Here is a 23,392-nt window from a genome sequence, read left to right as displayed (position 1 = left end):
ATTTTGATGAACTTTTTCATAAATAATTTTAGAAAAATACAAAGGAAAATGTAAAATATAAATAATATTTTTTTCTTCAGTTAAAGAAACTTATCTTTTAGTTAATTTATGTAAATTATTTATATTGGTGTTTTACCAGGTAGCTGATGTTGACAACACAGTAGCTTCATTGGATAGGATAAAAAACCCACAGTACTGCTACAGATTCAAATGTATTCACTTTAATTGGTGGTTTATATGTTCCCTTCATTTGACTAATTTGTCATGAATAATATTATAATTAAAATTTAAATAATTAACATAAGAATAATAAATGGTATTAATGTTCGTACAAATAATTATTTATGGTATTTTAAAGTCTCTGACATCTTCAAGGCAGCTGTGAAAATGGGTAATTTGGTTCGATCTGGTCTGGTCAATAATGGTTGGTCATTTAGTAAGTTAATCCAATCCGGTTCACTTATTAACGAACTGAAAAAATTCAAATTTGGCTCGACCCACGGGTTTTTTTTTAATTCAAATCTAAATAAATATCACTCTAAAACGATGTTAAACTCCAAAGGCAATTTAAAATAATAAAAAAATATCATATTATTCAAGCGTAATTCAAAAACATATACAAAGGGAACAAATAAGTTTTTAATATTGTTAATTTGTGTTTCACTTGTCCATTAATATTGTTAATTTGTGTTTCACTTGTCCATTTATAATATTAGAGTCTTGAATAGATAAATCTATAATATTTTTTTCTCTTAAAATATCTTCTTTATCACTATTTACGATATAATAAAGAAAATGCTAACTAATAATATTAAAACACAAAATAATAAATAATTAAATTAAATTAGGTGGGTTGATAAGCCAATCCGACTCATTATGAGTTCAATCCGGTGAGCCGGGTTCTAAATAAGCCGAGTTAAAAACGAACTTACATAAAAAAAATTATATTTTTTTTAACCTAACCCAACTCAAACCCGTAATGAACCAAGTTGGCTTGCGGATTACAACTCATATTCACGTTATACTAATTTAGTCCAACGACCCTGGGAGAAAAGCTTCACACGTGTCAATTACAAATCAATCATCTAAAACCTTTTTAATTTGCTTTGATGTTGTCTATGCACGTTCATATAACATGCATGACACTTGATAAACCACCTATCTCGAAGGCATCAATGTTGCAGCACGCATCATAATGGATATTATTAATATATTTTTAAAAAGTATTTTTTTAGCAATTTTCTTTTACAACATTTTGATAACGTATATATGATAATTTATGATTAGTTGGTTTTAAATATTTAAAAAAAAATTTAAACAAACTAATAATAAAATAATAATATGTGACTGTTGTTAAAAAGTTATTACCATATTATATAGTTCTATATTTTTAGTAACTCAACACTTTTATAAAATAAATTCATATTGTGTACACATGGGCTTAATGTAACACCCCGATTTAGGCATTACAATTTATTTTCCACACAATACATATGTAATTTTTTTTTTCTTTAACAAATTTCAACACCCATAAAAATATTAAGTTCTTTATTACAGCACAAGTCTTCTGAAAATAAAAGTTCACACAGTTCATAAACTTCTAAAATTTAAAATTTCACACAGTTCGGAAATTCAAACATAGATCTATTTTAGAAATTCCCCATGTCTCCTTTTCCCCACAGATCACTCATCTTCTAAGCATTTTCAGAACCATCTGCTAATTCATCTGAAATAGTTTCTGCTCCCGTATAATATCACACATTATACGATCATTGCATTCACATACACAAACACAAACAATAGGGTGAGTTAACCGATTCAAGAAATATACATCATCCACAATCTTACTAACATCACAAGTGTGGCAATCAGTCAAATACATGCATCTCAAACATACTCAAAAACCAACTATTACACTGATACTTTATAATATTTCTTCAGTCAAAATCATCAGTCGATTCACTAGAGTCAATACAACATATTATTAATCTGCCTACTTACCAAAGCACAGCAGTCAACAATCCTTCTGTCTACTTACCAAAGTAGTATAACCATGATATACTGATTACTTACCAAAGTAATCTAACAAGGTGATTTTTATTATCTACTTACCAAAGTAGTACAACAAGGTGATATTGTCTACTTACCAAAGTAGCACAATAAGGTGATACCGTCTACTTACCAAAGTAGCACAATATGGTAATATTGTCTACTTACCAAAGTAGTATAATGAGGTGATATTGTCTACTTAACAAAGTAGCACAATAAGGTGATATTGTCTACTTTCCAAAGTAGCACAACAAGGTAATATTCAGCCTACTTACCAAAGTAGTACGGTTTATATTAAATTCACCTCTCATTTTCCCACCTACTTACCAAAGTAGTGTCCGGCTTCAAACATCTTCCCCTCTCGACTTACCAAAGTCGTAGGAAAATAAATAAAAATTCAGATTTACAATTATGGCAATAATGCCTATACTACCCATCCAAATTTACCATCAATTTATTTACAATTCATGATTTAACTCAAATAATTATTACAACTCAGAATGTTCAATATAATTAAATTTTATAATATAGAATGTATTATATTACTCATCCTCCAATCTCCAAAATACAACTACACATACAATTTAAGGATATAATTATCTAAGTTTTTACTCAATGCAAATAAATTTACTATTTCGTGAAAAGATTTTTCTTCACTCATATCATTAATTACAGATCTGAACCAATCAAACTAATAATCAGCATGTTTAACTCATATGGTAAAATTTTCAGTCCAATCCAACAGTTAATGAGGCGGAAATCATAATTTTCGTATAAATGATCCAAAAACATAAATTAAGCAATATTGAGATCCCTGAGAAGATACGAAATTAATATCTCTAAATCTGTAACTCCGATCTAAAATCCGAAACGGTCGAAGTATGACACTATCTTTTAGGAACAACATATTAAAATTTCAGGGTAATCCAACGGTTAACTAAGTAGATATGGAGGTTTTACCGAGGTAACTCAGAGATAGAAACTTAAGTGGTTCTCGGTTAAACTCAAAATGCGGAATGAATTCCTCTAAGCACAGACATCTAATTCCAAATCTGAACGGTCAAGATCACTTAATATGTCCTATGAACTACATACTAAAGTTTGGGCTCAATCTAACGGTAGATGAAATATATACGAAATTTGTACCATGATAGCTTAAGAACAGCAATACAGTGTTCATTCGATTGTTTCACACTTTCGAAATTTCTTTCTCTAAACATAGACCTTCAATTACCAATCTGATCGGTCAAATTGTATTAATATGTCCTAAGAATCATATATCAAATTTTGAGATTGATCTAACGGTTAAATAGGTCAAAATCTATATTTCTTTTACCGAGACAACTTAGTAACAGAACTACAGGGTAACTAATTTACTCAAACTTGCAGTATTTATTTCTCCAAGTACAGACTTCTATTTTCAAATCCGAACGGTCAAAGTTTAGTAATAGGTCTTAGGATTCACATACTAAAATTTTAGCTGAATCCAACGGTGAAAACAGTTAATAGAAATTTTTCACCACAATAACTCGAAAATAAGAAATTATAATCATGAAAACCAAATTTTACACAAGTCAATATATAACTACCATTACCAAATTTTAACACATTCATACTCATATTCATTATCATAATCAAGAAAGGATTAGCTCCCCTACCTCTTCTCCTTGCAAGAAATTCTTCACTCTTGATACTCCTAAACCACCACCTTTGCTTGTTTTCACTTTCAATTTCAAAGAAAATTTTAACTTAAATCTCTCTTCTTCAAAGAGAGCAATTCCTCTCCTCCTTGCTAGACCAAGTCAGTCTCCACACTTAGAACACTTAGGATTTTCTTTCACCTCCCACCAAGGACCTCTCTACTCTCCCCCAAAACTCCAAATCTGATTTGGAATTAAAAGAAGATGCCTTAGACAACTAAGGACCTATGCACTTGGTACTTAGCAATAATAAACAACCAATGAACCATCCTAAACCATTTTTTTTCAGCCCTAAAACATGGTAGGAAAGTCTCCAAAGGTTCCAAAATGTTCTCCTAGTGCAGAACACAACCTACCCACTCCAAAAAAAATCACAACTTGTAAAAATGTACCTAAATTAAGGTTGGACGCTAGCCCCTGGACAACAACACTGTCACGTTTTCCCCAACTCAGTTAGACCCCTTCCCGAAGTCCAAAATATGCGTATGAGTAGTCAAATTGAAGCTATTTGAGTCTAGTTTCCAATAAAACAAGAATCAACTCAATTGAAGTTCGGTAGAGAGAGTAATAAGCAAAACAGTCATCATAGGTCAAAATTGAACATACCTGAGCGTGATTAACGTTTCCGAGTTTTAATAATTTTACTGCAGCTAGCCCGGTAGTCCAAAAATTTATATTTATATGTCCAATTAAAGATATTTGAGTCTAGTTTCCAATAAAACAAGAATCAACTCAATTGATATTTTCTACAAAAAGTTATGATTAAAATAGTAAACCATGTCTAACCTGACAGCATTCCATTTTACATTATAACTTGAACTTTTATTTTTCTATAGGTCTTACACTTAAGGTGTTGCGTCATATTAATTTAGTTTGATAAAGAAGTAATGTGCCATTAATATGGCTTGATAAAAGAATTCGTAAGCCTTTATGAATAATAAATTTTGTTAAATATTAAGCTTAAATAATGTTAAGCATCCTAACTAATAAAAACTTCTTTGCTACACTTAGAGAGTAACACTTAAAAAACTTAAATGAGTAAAGTCAAATGAAATAGCCACATCTTAATACTTTTAAGTAAAAAATGTTACATCTAACTTATCAATATAATTTCTTAATATAATAATAAATATTCTATTATGAATTAGTGGTATACGATTAATTTATTATAATTACTCATAAAATTTATTTATTACTATTCTTCCTATTTTAATATTTGTATTAATTATTTGATTTGTATTTTTTTAGGTTACATTTTGTATCTATAAATAAAACTTGTCCTATTAGTAATAATACACACAAAAATTAGTCTACATTCTTTCTCAGGTTTTTCTTGCTCTTTCTGTTTCTCTATATTATTAGCTTTATTTTATAACACGTTATCAATACGATGCTCTATGTAGTTGAGCTAGTGGGAGTTTTTCTCTCTAAGGAGAACACTTTGCATGTCTTAATCATTTTTCTCATTTACAATTTTATCTTATATTTTTATTTTGTAATAAAAATTGTTTGACTTTGTCAATTTTCATTTTTTTCTTATTATTATTTTTATTATGATGATGAAGATTATTATAATTATTAATTATATTTGATTATTTTTCTAAAATTTAATATTGTTATATTTATTTTATAGTTTCGTGTCAAACCTTGCAAAATTTGAATTTGTTGTCATTTATATTACGAGGAAGAATTACTTATCTTGGTTATTTGATACTGAAATGCATTTAGATGTAATGATTTTTGGTGATACTATTAAAGAAATAAATAAATCATATGATAAACTAATTATTTCTTGCAACAACAATATCAATAAAAGAGATTTCATAAATATTATGAACTTATTTCACAACTAATTCTCTAGGTGATGACGTTTTTAATTTATTTTTATTATAATTTAATTTAAGGTGAATTTTCTATAGTATTTTTAGTATATATATTGGTTTAAAATATGAAAATTTAATGTATTGTGTAAGTATAAGAATCATTTTTTTCTTTTGCATAGAATGTGTATGTGAATTAAATGTATGATCATGTAGATCGTATATAGTGATTGTTATAGAAGTGTGAATGGAGATATTCAAATAACAATATTATAGATTATACTTATACTACAAATTGATATATTTTAGTTAATATATATATTATGTGTAAGAATGTGAAATAAGAATTTTAATATAGATTTTTGGTTTTGACTTTGTTATACTATACATATATAAGGTTCAAATGTTTTTAAAGATGATGTTTTATACTTAATTGCATTTTATATTATATGACTTGGAGAGTTGATTAATTTTCAATGGTACCTGAGTTAAGATTATTAAGTTAATTAAAATTTAATTATATTATGATCCTTTCCACTAGTGAAACAACTTAAAATTCTCAAGAGTAATATCTATTTTTTCTATTGTTTAGTTATGCAAAAAGTCAATATTAGTATTATTTTTTATACTACAAATATATTTAAACACTACAAAAAAGAAGGGCATTACCGAAGGCCAGAAGTCCTCAGAAACAGCCCAAAACCGTCGGTAAAAGGTAATTACCGAAGGCTTATCGACGGCCAAAGAGCCCTCGGTAAATCCCTTGTCGCTAACATTTACCGAGGGCTTTCGCCCTTCGGTAATTACCGAGGGCCAAAAGCCTTCGGTAAAAGCCTTCGGTAATTTCCGAAGGGCGAAAAAAAAAACAGGGCGTTGGGCTGCTGCAGAATGTGATGCATATATATTTATATATTCTGGGTGATTGATATGTGTTGCATCCAATACAAAAGCTACTTGGTTGGTGTACCTTTTTCACTTTTAATTCAGCTATACATGTCAACAAAAGAATTAAAGGAGGGGACCACCTACACCTCACGGTTTTGTTGACAGAATTTATTGAAGAATAACAATTGTGATTTTTATTATGGAGGAAGGCCACTTGAATGAAGCAAACTCACGGCACACACAAAGGAATATTCTTTCTTTAAGAATAAAACACATGGAGAAGGGGCCACCACTTGGTTGAAAATCTGAATTTGTTGAAGAGTTACGACTCCTTCATTCCTTTTAGCATTTCTAAAAAGAGGAGACAACATAAAAGGAGGGGGACCACTCATGGTTGGCAACACTTCACGGCCACATGGAGGAATTCTAAATGAAGTGCTGAATTATTAAACTTCACGTCCCACTTGGCTTAAAAAGGGTGTGCAGATTTCTCTTGATTGCTCTTCCATTCCACATAGTTTTGCACTTTAAAATTGAAAAGAAATAAACGGACAGCAGCTTGGAGAAGCCACCACACCTTCAGCTTGGAACATGATTCTTGAATGGAGGAGGAAACAACTATTAAATTGGAGAGTTGCACAACACTTAAAGATACATCCAGCCACCTCACGGTTTTTAGCTTGGTGCAGAATTTTTTATGTGCTTTTCTACTTAGGAGCTCATGGGATTGATTTTTTTTGCTGGAAGTTCCAATCTCCTTTGAAGAAGCATTCACGGTCTTCATGCATACAGCAGCACCATTCACGGTTTTGTTGGCATTTAAGGAAGAAAAACACGTCCAGCTTCATCACAAAATCCAGCAGCTGAGAAGGAGATTCCCGTCCAGCAGTAGCAACCAAGACGGGGAGTGATGGACCATGGAGAGAACGGTGTTGATGGGAAGCAGGAAAAGAGGGTGTGCACGGTCTTATTCTTGTTGGAAGAAGTGGATGCACATGGAAGGAAAGTCCAGCCACCACTCATGGTTGGCAAAGCTCACAGACATTAGAATTTTGCAAGGGAAAACACATGGGAAAAGCACTCACGGTGCAGCAGTTGTATAGTTCAGAAAGGAGAAGCAGTGATGGAGTTGAGTGAAGGAACAAGTATGTTGAAAAGTATGTTGAAGTTAATTTTGAAGTTAAGAAGAGTTCAAAAGTATGTTGAAACTCTGGATTAGCTGAAGATTAAGAATTCATTGCTTGGTAGCAATGGACATGATGCACCATTGAGAATGTGTGTAGTACCATAAATAGTTCAGGGGACTTTTATCCTTCTACATCAATACATTTATAAGATCCAATAAGTGTTTAACTATGATAGATATCCTCATAAAGTATTTGCTTCCAGTAATATACAGAAACTCTGAGAATTCATCAAGTATGTGTATGTGGAAAGAAGATACACTGGAGAAAGTAGCAGCAATCTTTCTAGAATTAGATTGGTAACTTTTGTGCACTCTTCCACGTGATATTATCATGACTTTAGCAACACAAAAGATGACTGAAAATGAGTTCTTTTTGGTGTGTTTTTTAGAGTGAGAAGGAGCCTAATGCAAGTAAGAGAAGTAGTTCATTTCGTTTAGAGTTCAGAACTCCAAATTCAAGTCCCGGTCCTTATCCAAAAAGTGATTACAAGAATTTGAGATATTTATATGATGAAAGCAGAAGTCCTAGATATGCTCAAAAGTATTCAAGGAATGGTGGCCATATCAGAAGTCCTATACAGATTGAAGTTGTTGATGACAGGTACAAAGATGATAAACGTAGAAATAGAAGACTTGCAAATATAGAAGCAAAGCTAAAGAAAACTTCAAGTGATGATCTGAAGAAAGTGGAAACTGTTGCAGCTCCTTTGGCTGAAGTATCAAAGGAGAAAGCTGAACCCCTAAAAGTAGGTCAACCTCCTCAAACACAGTTTTATGAACTTATATTACTCTCTCCTAACAAGGAACATAACTCATCAACAAACATAACAACCAAATGGATAGCAAATTAACTTTTCATTCCAACCAATTAATTAAGAAATCCCAAAATCAGGTCAATGTAGATTGTGATGCTTAAGTTGTGAAGCTTGCTCTCAAGGATCCATGCCAGTACATCAACTCACAACTCTACACTCATTCTTTCGTTTTTAGGAGAGAATAATTCAGCACTGCAATTTTGGATCAACCTTACATTGACATCACCTACCAAACCAGAACACAACTTCCTTATCCCCTAAGAAACTAGATTACATGTGTTAAATTCTATCTCATATATATTACAAGAAAATATACTTAGTTTTGAATCACAGAGAAAATGAAGTTACCCTTTTCTATTTATCAATGAAAACAAAAAAGATTAAGGGAAAAAAACACATTTTGTTGAACTGAAACTAAGTTTCATTTTCCCTGCTTGGTTCAGATGTTCTGATTTGATGCAGAGCACACGTCTTTCATTTGGAATGGAAGTGAATTAGGGGTTTTCATTATACATTTGCACACAGTTCATTCACAAGTTCAGAGCACACCTCTTACCTCGTCACAGACCCCCTACATTGGCCTCGCCTTGCGACAGTGGAAGCCCTGGTCACGCCGCCACAGCACCGTCGTCACGCCACCACAGCACCGTCGCCACACCGTCACAGCACTGTCGCCACACCGCCACAACACTGCTACAGAACCCCCAAATCGCCACAAACGACCAACCACCACAACCCACAAGGCAGCGTCACCGAACCTAGCACCCAACCCCCAAACCGCCGTCAATGAACCAACCAAGCAACGGAGACGAGAGCACCAAAAGATTGTGGAGACGACAACAACACTGTTAATTCACGGCACGAGCACAATGGGGAAGGAAAGGGAAGGGGAGCTGGAGACGAGGAAAGGGGAGGGAAATTGGGGAAATTATGAGTATATGGGAACCAATACCGAATTCGAGAACTTAAACTATTGTGGACATTACCGAAGGCCAAAGACCCTCGGTATGTTATGTCACCAGCTCATGACCCTCGGTAAATAACTTAATGAGAGCCGTCGGGAAAGCCTTCGGTAAATGACCCTTACCGAAGGACTGAAAGGCCGTCGATAATATGCCTTCGGTAATCAGCACATTTCCTGTAGTGAAAGGCTCCGGAAGAGTTACTATATTTCTACTAAAAAGTATAATAGGAACTTATTAAGTTTTAAGGATATTCATCTAAAGGAATATCATATTGAGACAAACAATGAAAAAGATATGAAATATCTTTATATCACTAGAGCTGAGTTGAATAAAAAATGTGTATTGGAGAATTATCAACCTTCTCATATGGTTTGAATTACATATATATGAGTAAAATTGAAACACATGTCATTATAAGCTATAAGCTTACAAATCAAAATGAATTTCTTGTTTGGCATGATCAGTTAGGTTATCTATGATTTATCATGATGCAAAAAATATTTGTAAACTCATATGGACACCCATTTAAAAGTCAAAAACTTCTTGATTTCTCATGTATTGTATATTCACAAGGAAAGTTGATAATAAGACCATCACTAGAAAAAAATAAGAAATGAGTCATTATCATTTTTAGAATGAACACATGGTGATATTTGTGGTAAAAAACACCCATCATGAGGATCATTTAAATATAATGATTTTAATTGATGCGTCAACTTCATGGTCACATTTTATTATTAACTCGTAGTCAAGCATTTGCAAAGTTATTAACACAATTAATCAAGTTTTCAGCTCACTTTCTATATTATCCGATTAAGAAAATTCGTCTTGGTAATGCTAGAGAATTTACATCTCATTTTTTCATAAATATTTTATGTCAATTTGAATTGATGTTGAACATCTAGTAGCACATATTCATACTAAAAATGAACCTTTAAATCATTAATAAAATATCTAAAATAGGTTGCAAGACCATTACTTATGAGAGTTGGTCTTCCAATGGTTATTTGGGGAAATGCAATTTTGCATGCTACAATATTGATTCGCATCAAGCCAACAAGTTATCGCAAATACTCTATTTTGCAGTTAGTTTTTATCAATAACCTAATATTTCTCATTTAAGAATTTTTGGATGTGTTGTATATGTTCCAATTTTTCTACTAAAAGAGACTCTGATGGGTCTTCAGAGATGAGAATATATGTTTGATATGGTTCTCCATCAATAATAAAATATCTTGAACCATCAACATGAGACTTATTTACAGTCCAGTTTGTTGATTATCATTTTAATGAATAAATTTTTCCAACATTAGGGGAAAAAAGAAAACAATTGGAAAAAGATATTGGTTGAAATGAATTATCATTATCTCGTCCTTGATCCTTGTACAAAATAATTGAACTAAAATTTCAAAGGATAATTCATTTACAAAATTAGTCAATCAATTACATGATGTTTTTACTAACACAAAAAGGTAACTAAATCACATATATCAACTACTAATGCTCAAAATAGAATTGATATTAATTCATAACATACTTGTAATATGATAGGCCTCTTGGATCCAAAGACACGCTTGAAGCGTCATAGTCCTATTGGTTCCAAAGATAAAAAAAACCCTGGAATGGGAAAAAGAGCTAAAAGGCAAGAGGACCTAATAAAAAAGGTGGAAATCTCAAGATTTATTTGATATAATTAATGATTCATTTCCAAAAGAACCTCATGTACCTAAAATTGTTGAAAATAATGAGATTTCAATAATTATGTAATGAATAAGATAATATGGAACCAAAATGAATTCAACATTGACGAAACTTTTTCATATAATGTAGCAATGAATGTTATGAGTGACAATAAGGATCAAGAACTAATGATCATTGAATATTGTTGACAAAGAAATGATTGACCAAAATGGAAATATGAAATAGAAGAAGAAATATATTTGCTTGCTAAATGAAAGGTTTTTGGAGTTATAGTTCACACACTAAGAATGTAAAACCCATTGGGTACAAAATGAGTTTTTTTTTTCGAAAAAAAAATGAGAATGATGAAAATGTTAGATACAAAGCATGATTAGTTTCTCAAGGTTTTCACAAAGACTTGGTATTGATTTTTTAAAGAGACATATTCATTAATATTGGATTTAAGAAAATTTTAATTAGCCTAGTTGGATAAAAAGTTCTGCATTTACAACTAAACTAATGGATGATGTTACCGCTTATTTGTATGGTTCTCTTAATATTGGTCTTTATATGAAAATCTCTTTATGGATTAAAGCAATTATATGAAACTCCCTTTTACTATGTGGTCTTTATATGAAGATATTAGAAAATCAATTTGTCATAATTGTTGTTTATGTAGATGATATAAACATCATTTGAATTCATAATGACCTCATAAAGGCAATTCATTGCTTAAAAAAAGAATTTGAGAGGCAAGATCTTAAAAATATGAATTTTTGTTAGGAATTACAAATTGGGTATTTAAATAAAGATGTTTTTTTACATTAAAAGGCTTACATAATGAAGGTACTTAAGAGTTTCTATATGGACAAATCATATCCTTTATGCACTCCAATGGTTGTCAGGTCGTTAGATGTTAATAAATATCCTTTTAGACCTTAAGAAAAACGTAAACTTCTTGGTCTAGAAGAATATCTTAGTGTTATAGGAGCACTAATGTATCTTGCTAGTTATATTCAACCTTATATAACATTTGTTGTAAATTTTTTAAGTAAGATATTCTTTACCTATAAAAAGACATTGAACGCATCAAAACTTAAAATTTTCACAATCAAAAGTAATTTCTCAAATAAATTTGAATCCAATGAGTATTTACCGTCCAAATATTTGAGTTCAATTGTTTGCAAAAACATAAATATGTAAAACTTTTTCCAAAATAAAATACAACTCTTATAAAAGCCTAACATTAGGTTTTCCCATCTCTCAATGTTTACACACTTCTTAAAATATTTACATTTGTTTCTGTATAACACAAACATTATATAATCATTGCCACACACAAAAATAAATACGTGTGAGCTAACAAAGAAAAACATAAAAACATCTATACAACATTTATATCTCAGTGGTTGAGTCCTTGTTATAATCCTACCACATCGAACGACATCAATACATAGTAAGACTATAACAAATAATACAATAACAAACCATACACTCCTTTAAAATGGAATCATGATAAACCCATTAGCCCTATACAACTGGTCAATTAAAGGCAACTTGTGTCAATACCATCAATATCTTTAATCATATGTCACTTCAATACTTCATTGCACCATTTATGTTTATCAAAATAGGAAGATTAGAGTGGTCTTCTACCATAGCTTCAAACCTATCTCTTCTGCTTCTTAGGCTTATGAGTAAAAACTGTAAGTTGCTGTTATTACTATAGACTCAACATGAATCAAAACTCTACAACTATATAAAGAAATCGAGTTAAAAAAGGAAAACACAATTACACGTGTTATACAACATTCTAGTATTCATAAGCTTCTAAGTCTTCATAAGTGAAATATTTTAGACGACTTACTGAATTTAATTTGTACAAATGTTTTTGTTATTTATTTTCAGATTTATTTAAGAAAAATGTTAGGACGTGAGAACATTGTGTACTTGTTATAATCAATAATAGTTTATGTATCTATTATATTCTAGAATGGTTTGAATGTTAGTTTTAATAATTACTTTGATTAATAAAATCTCCTAATCAATTGTATTTAAGGAAAAAATAGATATAACCTGTGTTTATGTGATAAATATAAAACTGCTTTACACCGTTTTTGTGTTGCTTTTACCAAACAATATACTAAGTATTTACCGGAAGTTGTTTTAGCCATAGTTTATAAGAATATATAATTTTTTTAAAAAAAAGAAGATAATTAAATACGATTATGAAATTTGAAAAAAAAAACTTATCAATTTCAATAAAGTTAAGAAAAATTACACAAAATGATAAAAAGAAAAAACAGAATCAGTTAGTATATTCCATGGTTAAGTATATTAAAATTTGTTATATACTTTAGGTATATTCAAGGACATTCTGTTACTTCGTCACTTTCCATTGCCAAAAAAAACATTAGTTAAGTGGCATGCATAATTGCTTCTGGAATAATGTGTGCATCATCTCTGAATCAGACGAGTGAGTGGAAAACACAACGAAAAAACGGAATATAAAATGGCAGCACCACCAAATATCAATAACTAGGATAGGAGCCTTGAAGCATCCAACGTGACATCCATGCTCAGCTGCCACTGACCAACTCCAAATGACGAACTTGTCTATGGGCTCTTGATCGAAATCATCGTCATCAATTATTTCTTTATTCCCTTCACACTCACAACCCAACAACTTCAACCTCAATCTCTATCCCATTTTAACGCAGCCCTTTTGATTCTAGCGACTATTTATGCTGCCAAACATGCTACGATTCTGCTTCACCACACTCTGCGCTTCCAAAGCCTCGCCTTTTCCTCTCTCTATTTCCATTTCTAAACCAATTCACAAACCCAGATCGCAAATGGCTTCTTTCTCCTCTTCCTCTTCCTCCAAGCTATTGTTCCGCCAGCTCTTTGAGAAGGAATCGTCCACCTACACGTACCTTCTCGCGGATGCCTCGCACCCAGAAAGACCAGCCCTTGTAGGATTCTCTCAATTTTGTTCTTGTGGGGAAATTTGTGTGAATTAAAGATTGAATTTTGAAGTGTGGTTGAATGTTTGTGGGGTGTTTTTATGTGGGTGGGAGGCTTTTTGGGGATTGGACTATAGGTTTTTTCCTTTCAGGCCTTTAGTGAATTGGATGATGGGCTTTTTCGTTTTTCGTTTAATTTACACGGACCACAATAGAAAAGTCTTTTTTTTAATGTATGAATCAGAAATAATGGTAGATACGTCTCTTAAGTAGTTTTTATAGAATTTAATAAACTCATACATTTCTGATTGAAGGATAGCATAAATAGTCTTTTTGTTTTCTTACTTTCTGTTGTTTGGTGATTGACGAAATTTCTTGTTGAAATTTCAGTTGATTGACCCGGTTGATAGAACAGTAGATAGAGACGTGTTGCTTATTGAGCAACTGGGGTTGAAGCTTGTGTATGCCTTGAACACACATGTGCATGCGGATCATGTCACTGGGACTGGCCTTATCAAGGTGTGCACCTTCTGTATTGTTACTTCCATCTCATCCTTCATTCCCTCAGTTCATAAAATGTTTGTAAAAATGTTTTCTATGTAAAGTAGGATGTGTTGTTGACCCTGTAAACAATTTAAGGGCAGAGGAAGTTTTTCCAATATTTGTGAATACTTTTTGCTGTGGAGGTAACTTGGTGTGTTTTTGTTATCCACTTATCACGCATAGAGAAAAGTACCCGGTGTAAAATCTGTTATTTCAAAAGCAAGTGGGGCAACGGCCGATCTTTATGTTGAGCCAGGTGATAAGGTCCATTTTGGTGATCTTTTTCTAGAGGTAAGTCTGCAGCTGCTTCCCTAATGTTTAGTCAATGTTATTGTAGATTCTCAACAGTTATAGCTTGTTTTGTGACTGTAGTTGTTGCCAAATGATTGGGGATTATCAAAGATACCTTGCATTTCATTAAGTCCTTGATAAGGGATGAGGGGTTCTATATAGGTTGCTTAATCTATCTATTTCTTTGTATAATATGATAAATGAATATCCAGTCTGTGAAACTCTAAACTTATGAAGACAGACATTGCATATAATTTGATGCAGCTTCCAGTATTCAACATCATTTATGTCATGAGTACCCATATTTCTAAATGAAAAGGACTCTGATTTGTCAAGCTGATGGATAGGTCATTGTCACTAATTTAATTGCAGCTTTATGTTAAACTAAATTGTGACATTGTTGAATGCTAGCTTGTTATGACTGTAATCTTGGATGGAGAAATAAAGAAGGACACTTGAGGATGATTTCATCTTATTTTTATTATAGATGACATACTGTTAGGAACTCAGAATTGAAAAGAGAAAGAAGAGTAATATTCTGTATGGGATAGACTGTATAGACTGAAAAGAACACAAAAAAATAGGAGAGCACTCTATCTTCCAAGGGTTTCCCCTTCACAAAGAGCTAAAGCTCAATCTACAAAATTGCCAAAAGTCCCCTGCATATCAGGACCCTCCAACTATATAATGGAAACTTCACTCACCCTAACAACCTAACTAACAATTACTTCTTAATCTGATTCCTTCTATCACATACACATTATATCCTATCATTACACGCTGCCGCAGAACAACCTTGTCCTCAAGGTTGAAATAGTGAAGCTTGTTCCCATGGCTCATTTTCATCAATGTGTTATCATAGGAAGGGAATTCACTAGCTACTGTCCTCCAATTCAGGTCTGGAGGCTTGGGTGGTGGTCGATATTAGAGAATTGTTGACTCCTTCGGTTCCATTAATGATAAGAACGGCTTCTTTTCCAGGATTCCCATGGACCATATGATTGTTCTATACTGCTTTCTGACCTAGTGACCTCTTCTCCCTCCTCATATGGTTTACTACTCTATGGATATCTTTCTTCCTTCTTCTCTTCATCATTAGTCAAGTACTCTCCTTCTTCAGAGAATTTCTTGTCTTGATGTTTTGCAGACTATCTTTCCATCATCCCTACCCATTTTTCCCCCTTTCTTTCCTTCATGACAGATTTCTCACTTCTTTCTGAGCCATTTCCATCATTAATGAGTTCTTGCAACATGTCTTTTATTTCTTGGTGGATTTTCCTTATTTCTTGCATACAGTCTTTTTTTTCTGTCATGGCTCTTCCTTGTTTGCTGGCCCCTTTCTCCAAAATATTTACTCTTCCATGTTTCCACCTCTTTCTTGATCTGGCATGTCGAACCAATTTGTTAGGAACCCATAATTGAAAAGAGAAATAAGAGTAATATTTTACATGGTATAGACTGTATAGACTGAAAAGAACACAAAAAAATAGGAGAGCACTCTCTCCTCCAAGGGTTTCCCCTTCACTAAAAGCTAAAGCTCAATCTACAAAATTGCCAAGCATACCAGGACCCTCCAACTATATAAAGGAAACCTCACTCACCCTAACAACCTAACTAACAATTACTTTTTAATCTGTTTCCTTCTATCATACACACATTATATCCTATCATACACACATTATATCCTATCACATACTGACATGTAGTTTTGACTCCCTCATTCAGGGTACATCTGTTTCAATTATGAAGGATTTTTGTCTTTAAATTAACTTGATAAATGGTTTTTGTCTTTAAATTAACTTGATAAATGGATCTTATTTTCTGTTGTCATGGGTGGGAAGAGCTCATCAATGTTTTTGTGTATCATCTACTTTATAGCCTGTAATATGTACTATTCTCTTTAATACTGTAGGTCCGTGCAACTCCTGGTCATACCAAAGGTTGTGTTACCTATGTTACTGGAGATGCACCTGATCACCCTCAACCAAGGATGGCATTCACTGGAGATGCCGTATTAATACGTGGATGTGGAAGGACAGATTTTCAGGTACATTCTTCTTTCCCGTTTTCCTTAGTTATGCTTCTCAAGACTGTTCAAAGTTTTATATGAACAAATGTTATGTTACCTCAACTTTTGAATGACATTGGGCTTAGGTTTTGGTCTTACTAGCTGTTTTCTAATATCATCTCAAATTTATTCATTGCTGCCTAATGCAGGGTGGGAGTTCAGAGCAGCTTTACAAATCAATCCATACACAGGCATGAAGTAAAAGATATTTCTGGTTTGTTCATCCTCAATATTAATACTAAATTGATCATGTTTTTCATGGAAACAGATTTGTACATTGCCCAAGAGTACGTTAATTTATCCAGCTCATGACTACAGAGGATTCACTGTAAGGACACCCTTAAGCTTTTTTCTTTCCAAATGTGTTGCGAGTTGCTTATACAAATTACTGATTTTAGGTAAGCACTGTTGGAGAGGAGATGGAACACAATCCACGCCTAACAAAGGATGAGGTAATGTTTGATGACATCCATATAGTTTTAGCTCAATTCACCCAATGAAACTAAGTGGTTAAATATGAAGAAACACTACTCTAGAGATCCTAATGGAAACACACGCCACTGTAATGTAGAATGCTTAAAACAGAAACGAACTTACAGCAAAAACTGCTGCCATAGTCAGTAACATCTAAGATGTTGACAAATATATAATGGAAAAGGCATTAGATTTGAATTGGTAGATAGATCTCAGTCCTATCAGTGGAAAATTTGCTCTTAGTTTACTTTGTTGGTGATATCTAATCCTCAATTTCTCTGCATTATCTAGAGGGTAGTTAGTGGGATATGTCTGTAATGCACTCATTCAGCTATCTGTTAGAAGCTACTGTTTGGTCAGACATGTTCATGAAATGTGAATACATGTTATCATTGTCTTTCATTTCTGCAATTAGATTTGTAGAAGTAGACCTTTTGATTCATAACATGTAGCTAAAATATGTTTTAAAACTAGCTAGTCACATTTTTATTCTACTGCTGGTTAGCCCCTACTTGTGTAGTAATTTTGGTCCCTCCTTTTCCAGGAAAAGTTCAAGAACATCATGGCAAGTAAGTGCTAGCAAAACTTTACAAAAGATTAGTCAAATCTGTTTTTTAATATGCATTGTTGCTAATTCAACTGCTAATTATGCTACTCTTGATTTGTGCAACAGATCTTAACCTGTCATATCCTAAAATGATTGACATAGCTGTCCCAGCTAATATGGCTTGCGGAGTCCAATCCAATCCATAAGAAGCCTTATCTGAAAGACCCACTTGATTGACACAGCTGTCACATAGACCTTGCAAGCAAGAGAGGGAAAATTTGTCATAGCCCTTTGAACTGAAGATAAAAAGGTCGAAATTGTAAATTAATAAATGGTATTTATAAGTCAAATATAATCTATTATTCGGCTCCAGTGATTTTAGTCTCTGTTTTCGAGGTATTTTATTATCAGAAAAGTTTCTTATACATTGAAGACTAATTTTTAAAAGGGAAATGCTGGTAATACAGTTTACCTCATAAATATTTTTAAAACTTTCAACAAAATTTAATATTTATAAGTAAAATGCAGGTAATTTGTTCATATAAATATTTCTAGAACTTTTTTATAAATTTTAATAAGTACTAGAGTAGGTTAAAACGAATGTTAGAGAATGCGCAATATGTTTTATTTTATTTCTTTTCACTACCTGTTTAAACAATTCGTTTGTATAAAAAAATTTAGAATAAAGAAAGAAAATGAATGAACATATTCTCACAAGTTGAAATTAAAAATAAAAATATCGGAAAAATTATATGGAATACTTTTTACAAATTAATTTATTTTTCTCTTCAATAAATCATTAGGAGGAGTTTTCAAACACGTTCTTATGCCATGAAAATCACTCTTTTTTAATAAAGAACCATAGAGATAATAAAGTTACAAATGAAAATTGCTGAAAGGTACAACATATTTGAATAGTGAAATTTTGAAGAGTAATTTATTTCATATGTGGAATTTTTAAAAACTATATTGCTAATGCAAATTAATTCATAAATATTTTTAGAAGTTATCCATAATTCCAACTAATAATAAAGTTAAAAGGTGTTGAATTTAGTATTATGTTTGTGATTATCTCTTATGTTAAATATATAATAAAAATAATATGAGTATAGTTTATAATAGAAATAATATGGGTATACATATCATATGTATCAAGACGATATAGAAAACGAAATATCAACTAGAAAATTTGGGAGGTTACTCTATATAAGTTTTTTCTTACAAATTGATGTTAAGGAATGTATTGTTGACCTCCAGTGGATAAAAAAGGTCATTGTTGAAGAACCACAATGCCTATAAATAAATTAACAAAAATTATATTTGTCACGGGACAAAAAAAATATATGAATGGATCAAACGCAATGATTAAAAAAGGATATCAGAAGAGACAACAACCAAATCATGAATGAATAGGAAAAAAACCTTAAAAACTCAAGATTGTTTCATCGTATGAAAGTTCATTTAGCACAAGATATTACTTAGCCTTTGTAATACCTTTCTTAACAACACCTTGTTTGGTAATTTTTTGTTTTCTATAATAACATGTTTAACATAATATCTTTCAACATGTTTTAATAACTTTCATGGTGAAATTGTTTTATGTAAAAATACTTATTCATGAATATAATTTTAAAAAATTTATCTATTTCAATAATATTGAATAAAAATGTACTAGTTTGATAAAATATACTTCATGTATATTTTTAAATTATAACTTCCATAACCTTATTTAGAAATAAATTAGATTTCACTTGTTGTTTTAAGTGTGAATTAAATTTAAAATAAAATTAGATTGAAAACTAGATCAAAAATTAACTTAACATGAAATATTTTGACATATATGAACATTACATTTTTTTAGAAAAATAAAACCAATATTTTAAAACATTGTAAAAATAATGCATTTATTCTTTATTTATCATATTTTATTGACAAACTATTTTAGAAAATGTTTGTAGGAGAAAATAAAATAAATTTTTCATAAATTAAAAATGTTGTAGAACCTCTCTAATCTAATATTTCTAATTTTTGACTTTTACTTTATATATAAAGTAGTTTGAACTTACAAAATAATTGTTAATTTTTTTATTGTCAGTGATTAGGAAGAAGTTGATCAACTTACTATCCAAGCATGTGTTATATAAATCCTGTTCAAGTCTCCCATTTTCCTCGTTTGTGTCTAAGAAAACGTAAAACATCCATTTAACGCAAATTAAACACCTTCCCAAACACGCTCTAACCTAACGCGATTTCTCCTTTTACAAAACTATTACACTTTTCAGAAACGCTAGAATATTTCTTGATACAAGTTGGTCCACAAAACAAAAAGTCACAATCATCCGTCTCCCCTCGTTCATTTCCACTGCTCTGATCGAACCATTCCTCTCGCACCATCCACCATTTCACAGTAGTCAAATCAAAACCTTCTGAGAGACCACCGTAGCAGAACAAAAATGACCGAAGAGGACAAGCCCATAGCCTCCGTCGTTGGCCACCAGCACCAGCACCATCACCACCACCCTCCGCCGCAGCCACTACCCGGTCCACCACCACAGTATGGCACCTTCCAAGGTGTCGCCAACTACCCTCCTCCGCCCGAGCCACATCCCGCTATTGGCTTTCCCCAACCCGTTCCACCGGCCGGCGCCGTCAACGCCGGTCCTCTTCCACCGTACTACCCGGGATACCAAGCAGTACCCGGTATGGCCTTTGATTCTTATTTTTTGTTTAGTCTACTGGTTTTGATTTGGGCTTGGAAACGAAACGGGCCAAATTTGGTTTCTGGAATGGTGATTCATGTGATGGTTTGGATCAAAGATCGGAACTTTCGAGATCGGTTTATCTTTGTTTTCTTCTACTTGATTTGTACTGCAAGAGAGAGAGATAAAGTTAGGTCAACTGTTTGTTTGTGGAAATTTGGGGTTTGAGGAAAAGTTTCTGTTCTTGGGTTGACTTGGTTTTTGTGAGTAAGACTTTGCTTTATTTTTGTTTGATCAGTGGAGATTGGTAGTGGTTGTTAGTGTGGTGACTGGAGTGATTCGGACAATCTTGTTCGCAGTTTGATGTTGTAGAGTTCAATCGATTCGGTTTTTGCTTAATCAGTGGTTTGACTGTTATTACTTCTTATCCCTTTTCATCCTGGTTTTTGCTTATTCGATGTTGGCTATGATTGAAGTTGTGGGATAGGTTACAGGTAGATCTGGCAGGTTGATAGACTGCTAGAAGCACTAGATCTACTCTGTTTGATAATCTTACAATTAAGACTTGTATACGCTGATTCGCTCAAGAGTCATGTTTATGGTGAGCTATTCGTGTTGTTTCATTAAATTGAATAGTAAGAAATCGTGCAGCATTTGTCTGGTGAGAGCAAAGCTGGTCATCTTAGGAGAAATTATGAGCATTTAGCTTTTATAATTTAGAATTTTATGTGTGGGAGTTTGGTTATCACGTCCCTTTGTTGGGTAACAGGCTTAATTTTCCAGTCTGCTAGATTTTGATAGGGTTTGTTCTGTGATATTGATTCAGGTTACGCAGTTGCAGAAGGAAGACCTGTAAGAGAACGGCGCCTTGGTTGCTGTGGCATTGGTTGTGGCTGGTGTCTGTAAGTAAATTTAATGCTTAGTGGCATACTACTTATCAGAAGTAACTTGGAGATAATTAGATATGAGGAAATAAAGATTTTGACTTGACCTTTGTGCGCATGACATTTGAAGTTATGTATAATATAATATAATATAAATAGAAATATTATGCAATCCAAAGCCACACTATAGTTTCTAGCCTATTCTGTTGGTGAAGATTGCTAAATCCATTTAGCAAAAGAATTCCTCTTTTTCATTCATTGTAGAGTATGTCATATCTAGTGTTTCTTTGGTTTATATGTTAACTTCAATCTTCTGCTTTTGGATAATCGCTTTAAGTTATCTTTAGCTTTTATTACCAATCATCATTCATTTCTTGTGTTTTTTTTTTGCTATTGTGAGTGCATTCTTGTTTTGGTTTACTGGAACTGGAATATCATAGTTTTCTCATTAAGTTGGCATTTAAATAGCTGGGGAATGGAACTTATTACAACTTGAGAGGAGGGAGAGAAGGGAAATGGCATAGGATTTGCCATTTCTTGAGACCCTTCTCAAACATTAACCCATTTTACATGTTTTGAACATGGTCACCTTCTGGTCAAAACTGCTTTGAATTTCCAGCAGTTTCTGTGTTGGTGTCTACACCTGTTCTTTCTTATTGACACCTCTTTCCCACCTCTTACTGCCTTGCCATTCAGAGAAAGGTGGTTGAAGCCATTATTTTGATTGGTTTATGATCAGGTTGAACTTGCAGATATTCTGCCATATCACTGTACATATACGTTAGCATACTCTATTCACAATGTCAGACTGTTGGGTCGTTTACACAATTAGACATGCCTTTCTTAACATTTTCACATAAATTGTTACTTTCAAGTTAATATTGGCTGTTGATTTCCAATAAATTTTGTTTTTGTAAAAGGTTTATACTAGGCTTCTTTCTTGCTGCCATTCCATGGTACGTTGGGGCAATAATTATGCTGTGTTCCAGAGTAGACCATCGAGAGAAACCTGGATATGTTGCTTGTGTAGTTGCTGTAAGTGATTCTATCCTTTCTTCTTTTTCACCTGAAGCCTGTTTCAGTTCTCTCAAGTTCTTGTACTCTTTTAGCTATTCCATTACTTGTCTGAATTTTGTTATATAGGGTTTTTGCACTAAACCTCTTGGTTTTTATGTCCACATTACCAGAGCTTTTTGTCCTGTTAGTTGCATGTAGCATTAGAAGGTAACACCATGTTTGTGAAACTGCTTTTTGCAGGCTGTTCTGGGTACAATTGCGATTATTCTTGGTGTTGCAAAGGGAGCAGATGACTGGTAATCAATCTTCACGTCAAAAGCTGTAAAGTTTGTTAGACGAGTGTATGTAAAGTGAATCATTTGCTTAATATTATGTGTTAGTTCACTTTATGTATTTATTGAAAACTGCTACCATATGTAGTTTGTATTGTTTGATTTATTATAAGGTTCTTCTGGTCCTTACATTTATATTTATGATCAGGCAAGGGTTATGTACTTAAATATTTGTATGAAACATTTGTATACTTAGTTAACAATCATAACTCATGTATGAAAATTTATCTTGTAATTAATCTCTTTATCTTAATACTTCATATTTTTGTTTTTATAAGATTTATGTTACAGAACTGTGAAGAAATTGACCCCTGTGAAGCAGTGATAGCCCACAACAGATCAAATTGTTCTGCAAAGGGACTTGATAATTATACTGAAAGAGAATTTAAAATTAAAAATGCAAAATTTTAAAAGAAGTTAGAGTAAACATTGAAGCCATTTCAAGTGTTCAGGTTTTTAACTGGAGATACA

General features: G+C 32.5%; 2 protein-coding genes across 2 annotated transcripts; both read left to right on the top strand.

Moving 5' to 3' along the window:
• Nucleotides 1–13,551: 13,551 nt before the first annotated feature.
• Nucleotides 13,552–18,361, top strand: LOC108332369 (persulfide dioxygenase ETHE1 homolog, mitochondrial). The gene is made up of 9 exons (XM_052870873.1): nt 13,552–14,075; nt 14,457–14,587; nt 14,795–14,900; nt 16,813–16,947; nt 17,118–17,159; nt 17,237–17,296; nt 17,367–17,420; nt 17,987–18,011; nt 18,116–18,361. The coding sequence occupies exons 1-9, from the start codon at nt 13,845–13,847 to the stop codon at nt 18,193–18,195; spliced, it is 864 nt and encodes a 287-aa protein (XP_052726833.1). The 5' UTR covers nt 13,552–13,844; the 3' UTR covers nt 18,196–18,361.
• Nucleotides 18,362–20,196: 1,835 nt separating this feature from the next.
• On the top strand, nt 20,197–23,165 carry LOC108332448 (60S ribosomal protein L18a-like protein). Its single transcript, XM_017567713.2, has 4 exons — nt 20,197–20,689; nt 21,515–21,590; nt 22,493–22,607; nt 22,830–23,165. The coding sequence occupies exons 1-4, from the start codon at nt 20,443–20,445 to the stop codon at nt 22,887–22,889; spliced, it is 498 nt and encodes a 165-aa protein (XP_017423202.1). The 5' UTR covers nt 20,197–20,442; the 3' UTR covers nt 22,890–23,165.
• Nucleotides 23,166–23,392: the final 227 nt, after the last annotated feature.

This window comes from Vigna angularis, chromosome 11 (assembly GCF_016808095.1).
Source record: "Vigna angularis cultivar LongXiaoDou No.4 chromosome 11, ASM1680809v1, whole genome shotgun sequence".
Lineage (NCBI taxonomy): Eukaryota > Viridiplantae > Streptophyta > Magnoliopsida > Fabales > Fabaceae > Vigna > Vigna angularis.
This window is presented reverse-complemented; position numbering and strand designations above follow the sequence as displayed.

What these genes read in the sequence shown, in the direction of transcription:
- LOC108332369 (XM_052870873.1), top strand. Translation starts at nt 13,845, where the DNA reads ATGCTGCCAAACATGCTACGATTCTGCTTCACCACACTCTGCGCTTCC. An exon ending in ATGACTACAGAGGATTCACT is followed by an intron (nt 17,297 to 17,366) that starts GTAAGGACACCC and finishes TACTGATTTTAG; the next exon opens with GTAAGCACTGTTGGAGAGGA. An exon ending in GTTCAAGAACATCATGGCAA is followed by an intron (nt 18,012 to 18,115) that starts GTAAGTGCTAGC and finishes TTTGTGCAACAG; the next exon opens with ATCTTAACCTGTCATATCCT.
- LOC108332448 (XM_017567713.2), top strand. Translation starts at nt 20,443, where the DNA reads ATGACCGAAGAGGACAAGCCCATAGCCTCCGTCGTTGGCCACCAGCAC. An exon ending in ATTGGTTGTGGCTGGTGTCT is followed by an intron (nt 21,591 to 22,492) that starts GTAAGTAAATTT and finishes TTTTTGTAAAAG; the next exon opens with GTTTATACTAGGCTTCTTTC. An exon ending in ATGTTGCTTGTGTAGTTGCT is followed by an intron (nt 22,608 to 22,829) that starts GTAAGTGATTCT and finishes TGCTTTTTGCAG; the next exon opens with GCTGTTCTGGGTACAATTGC.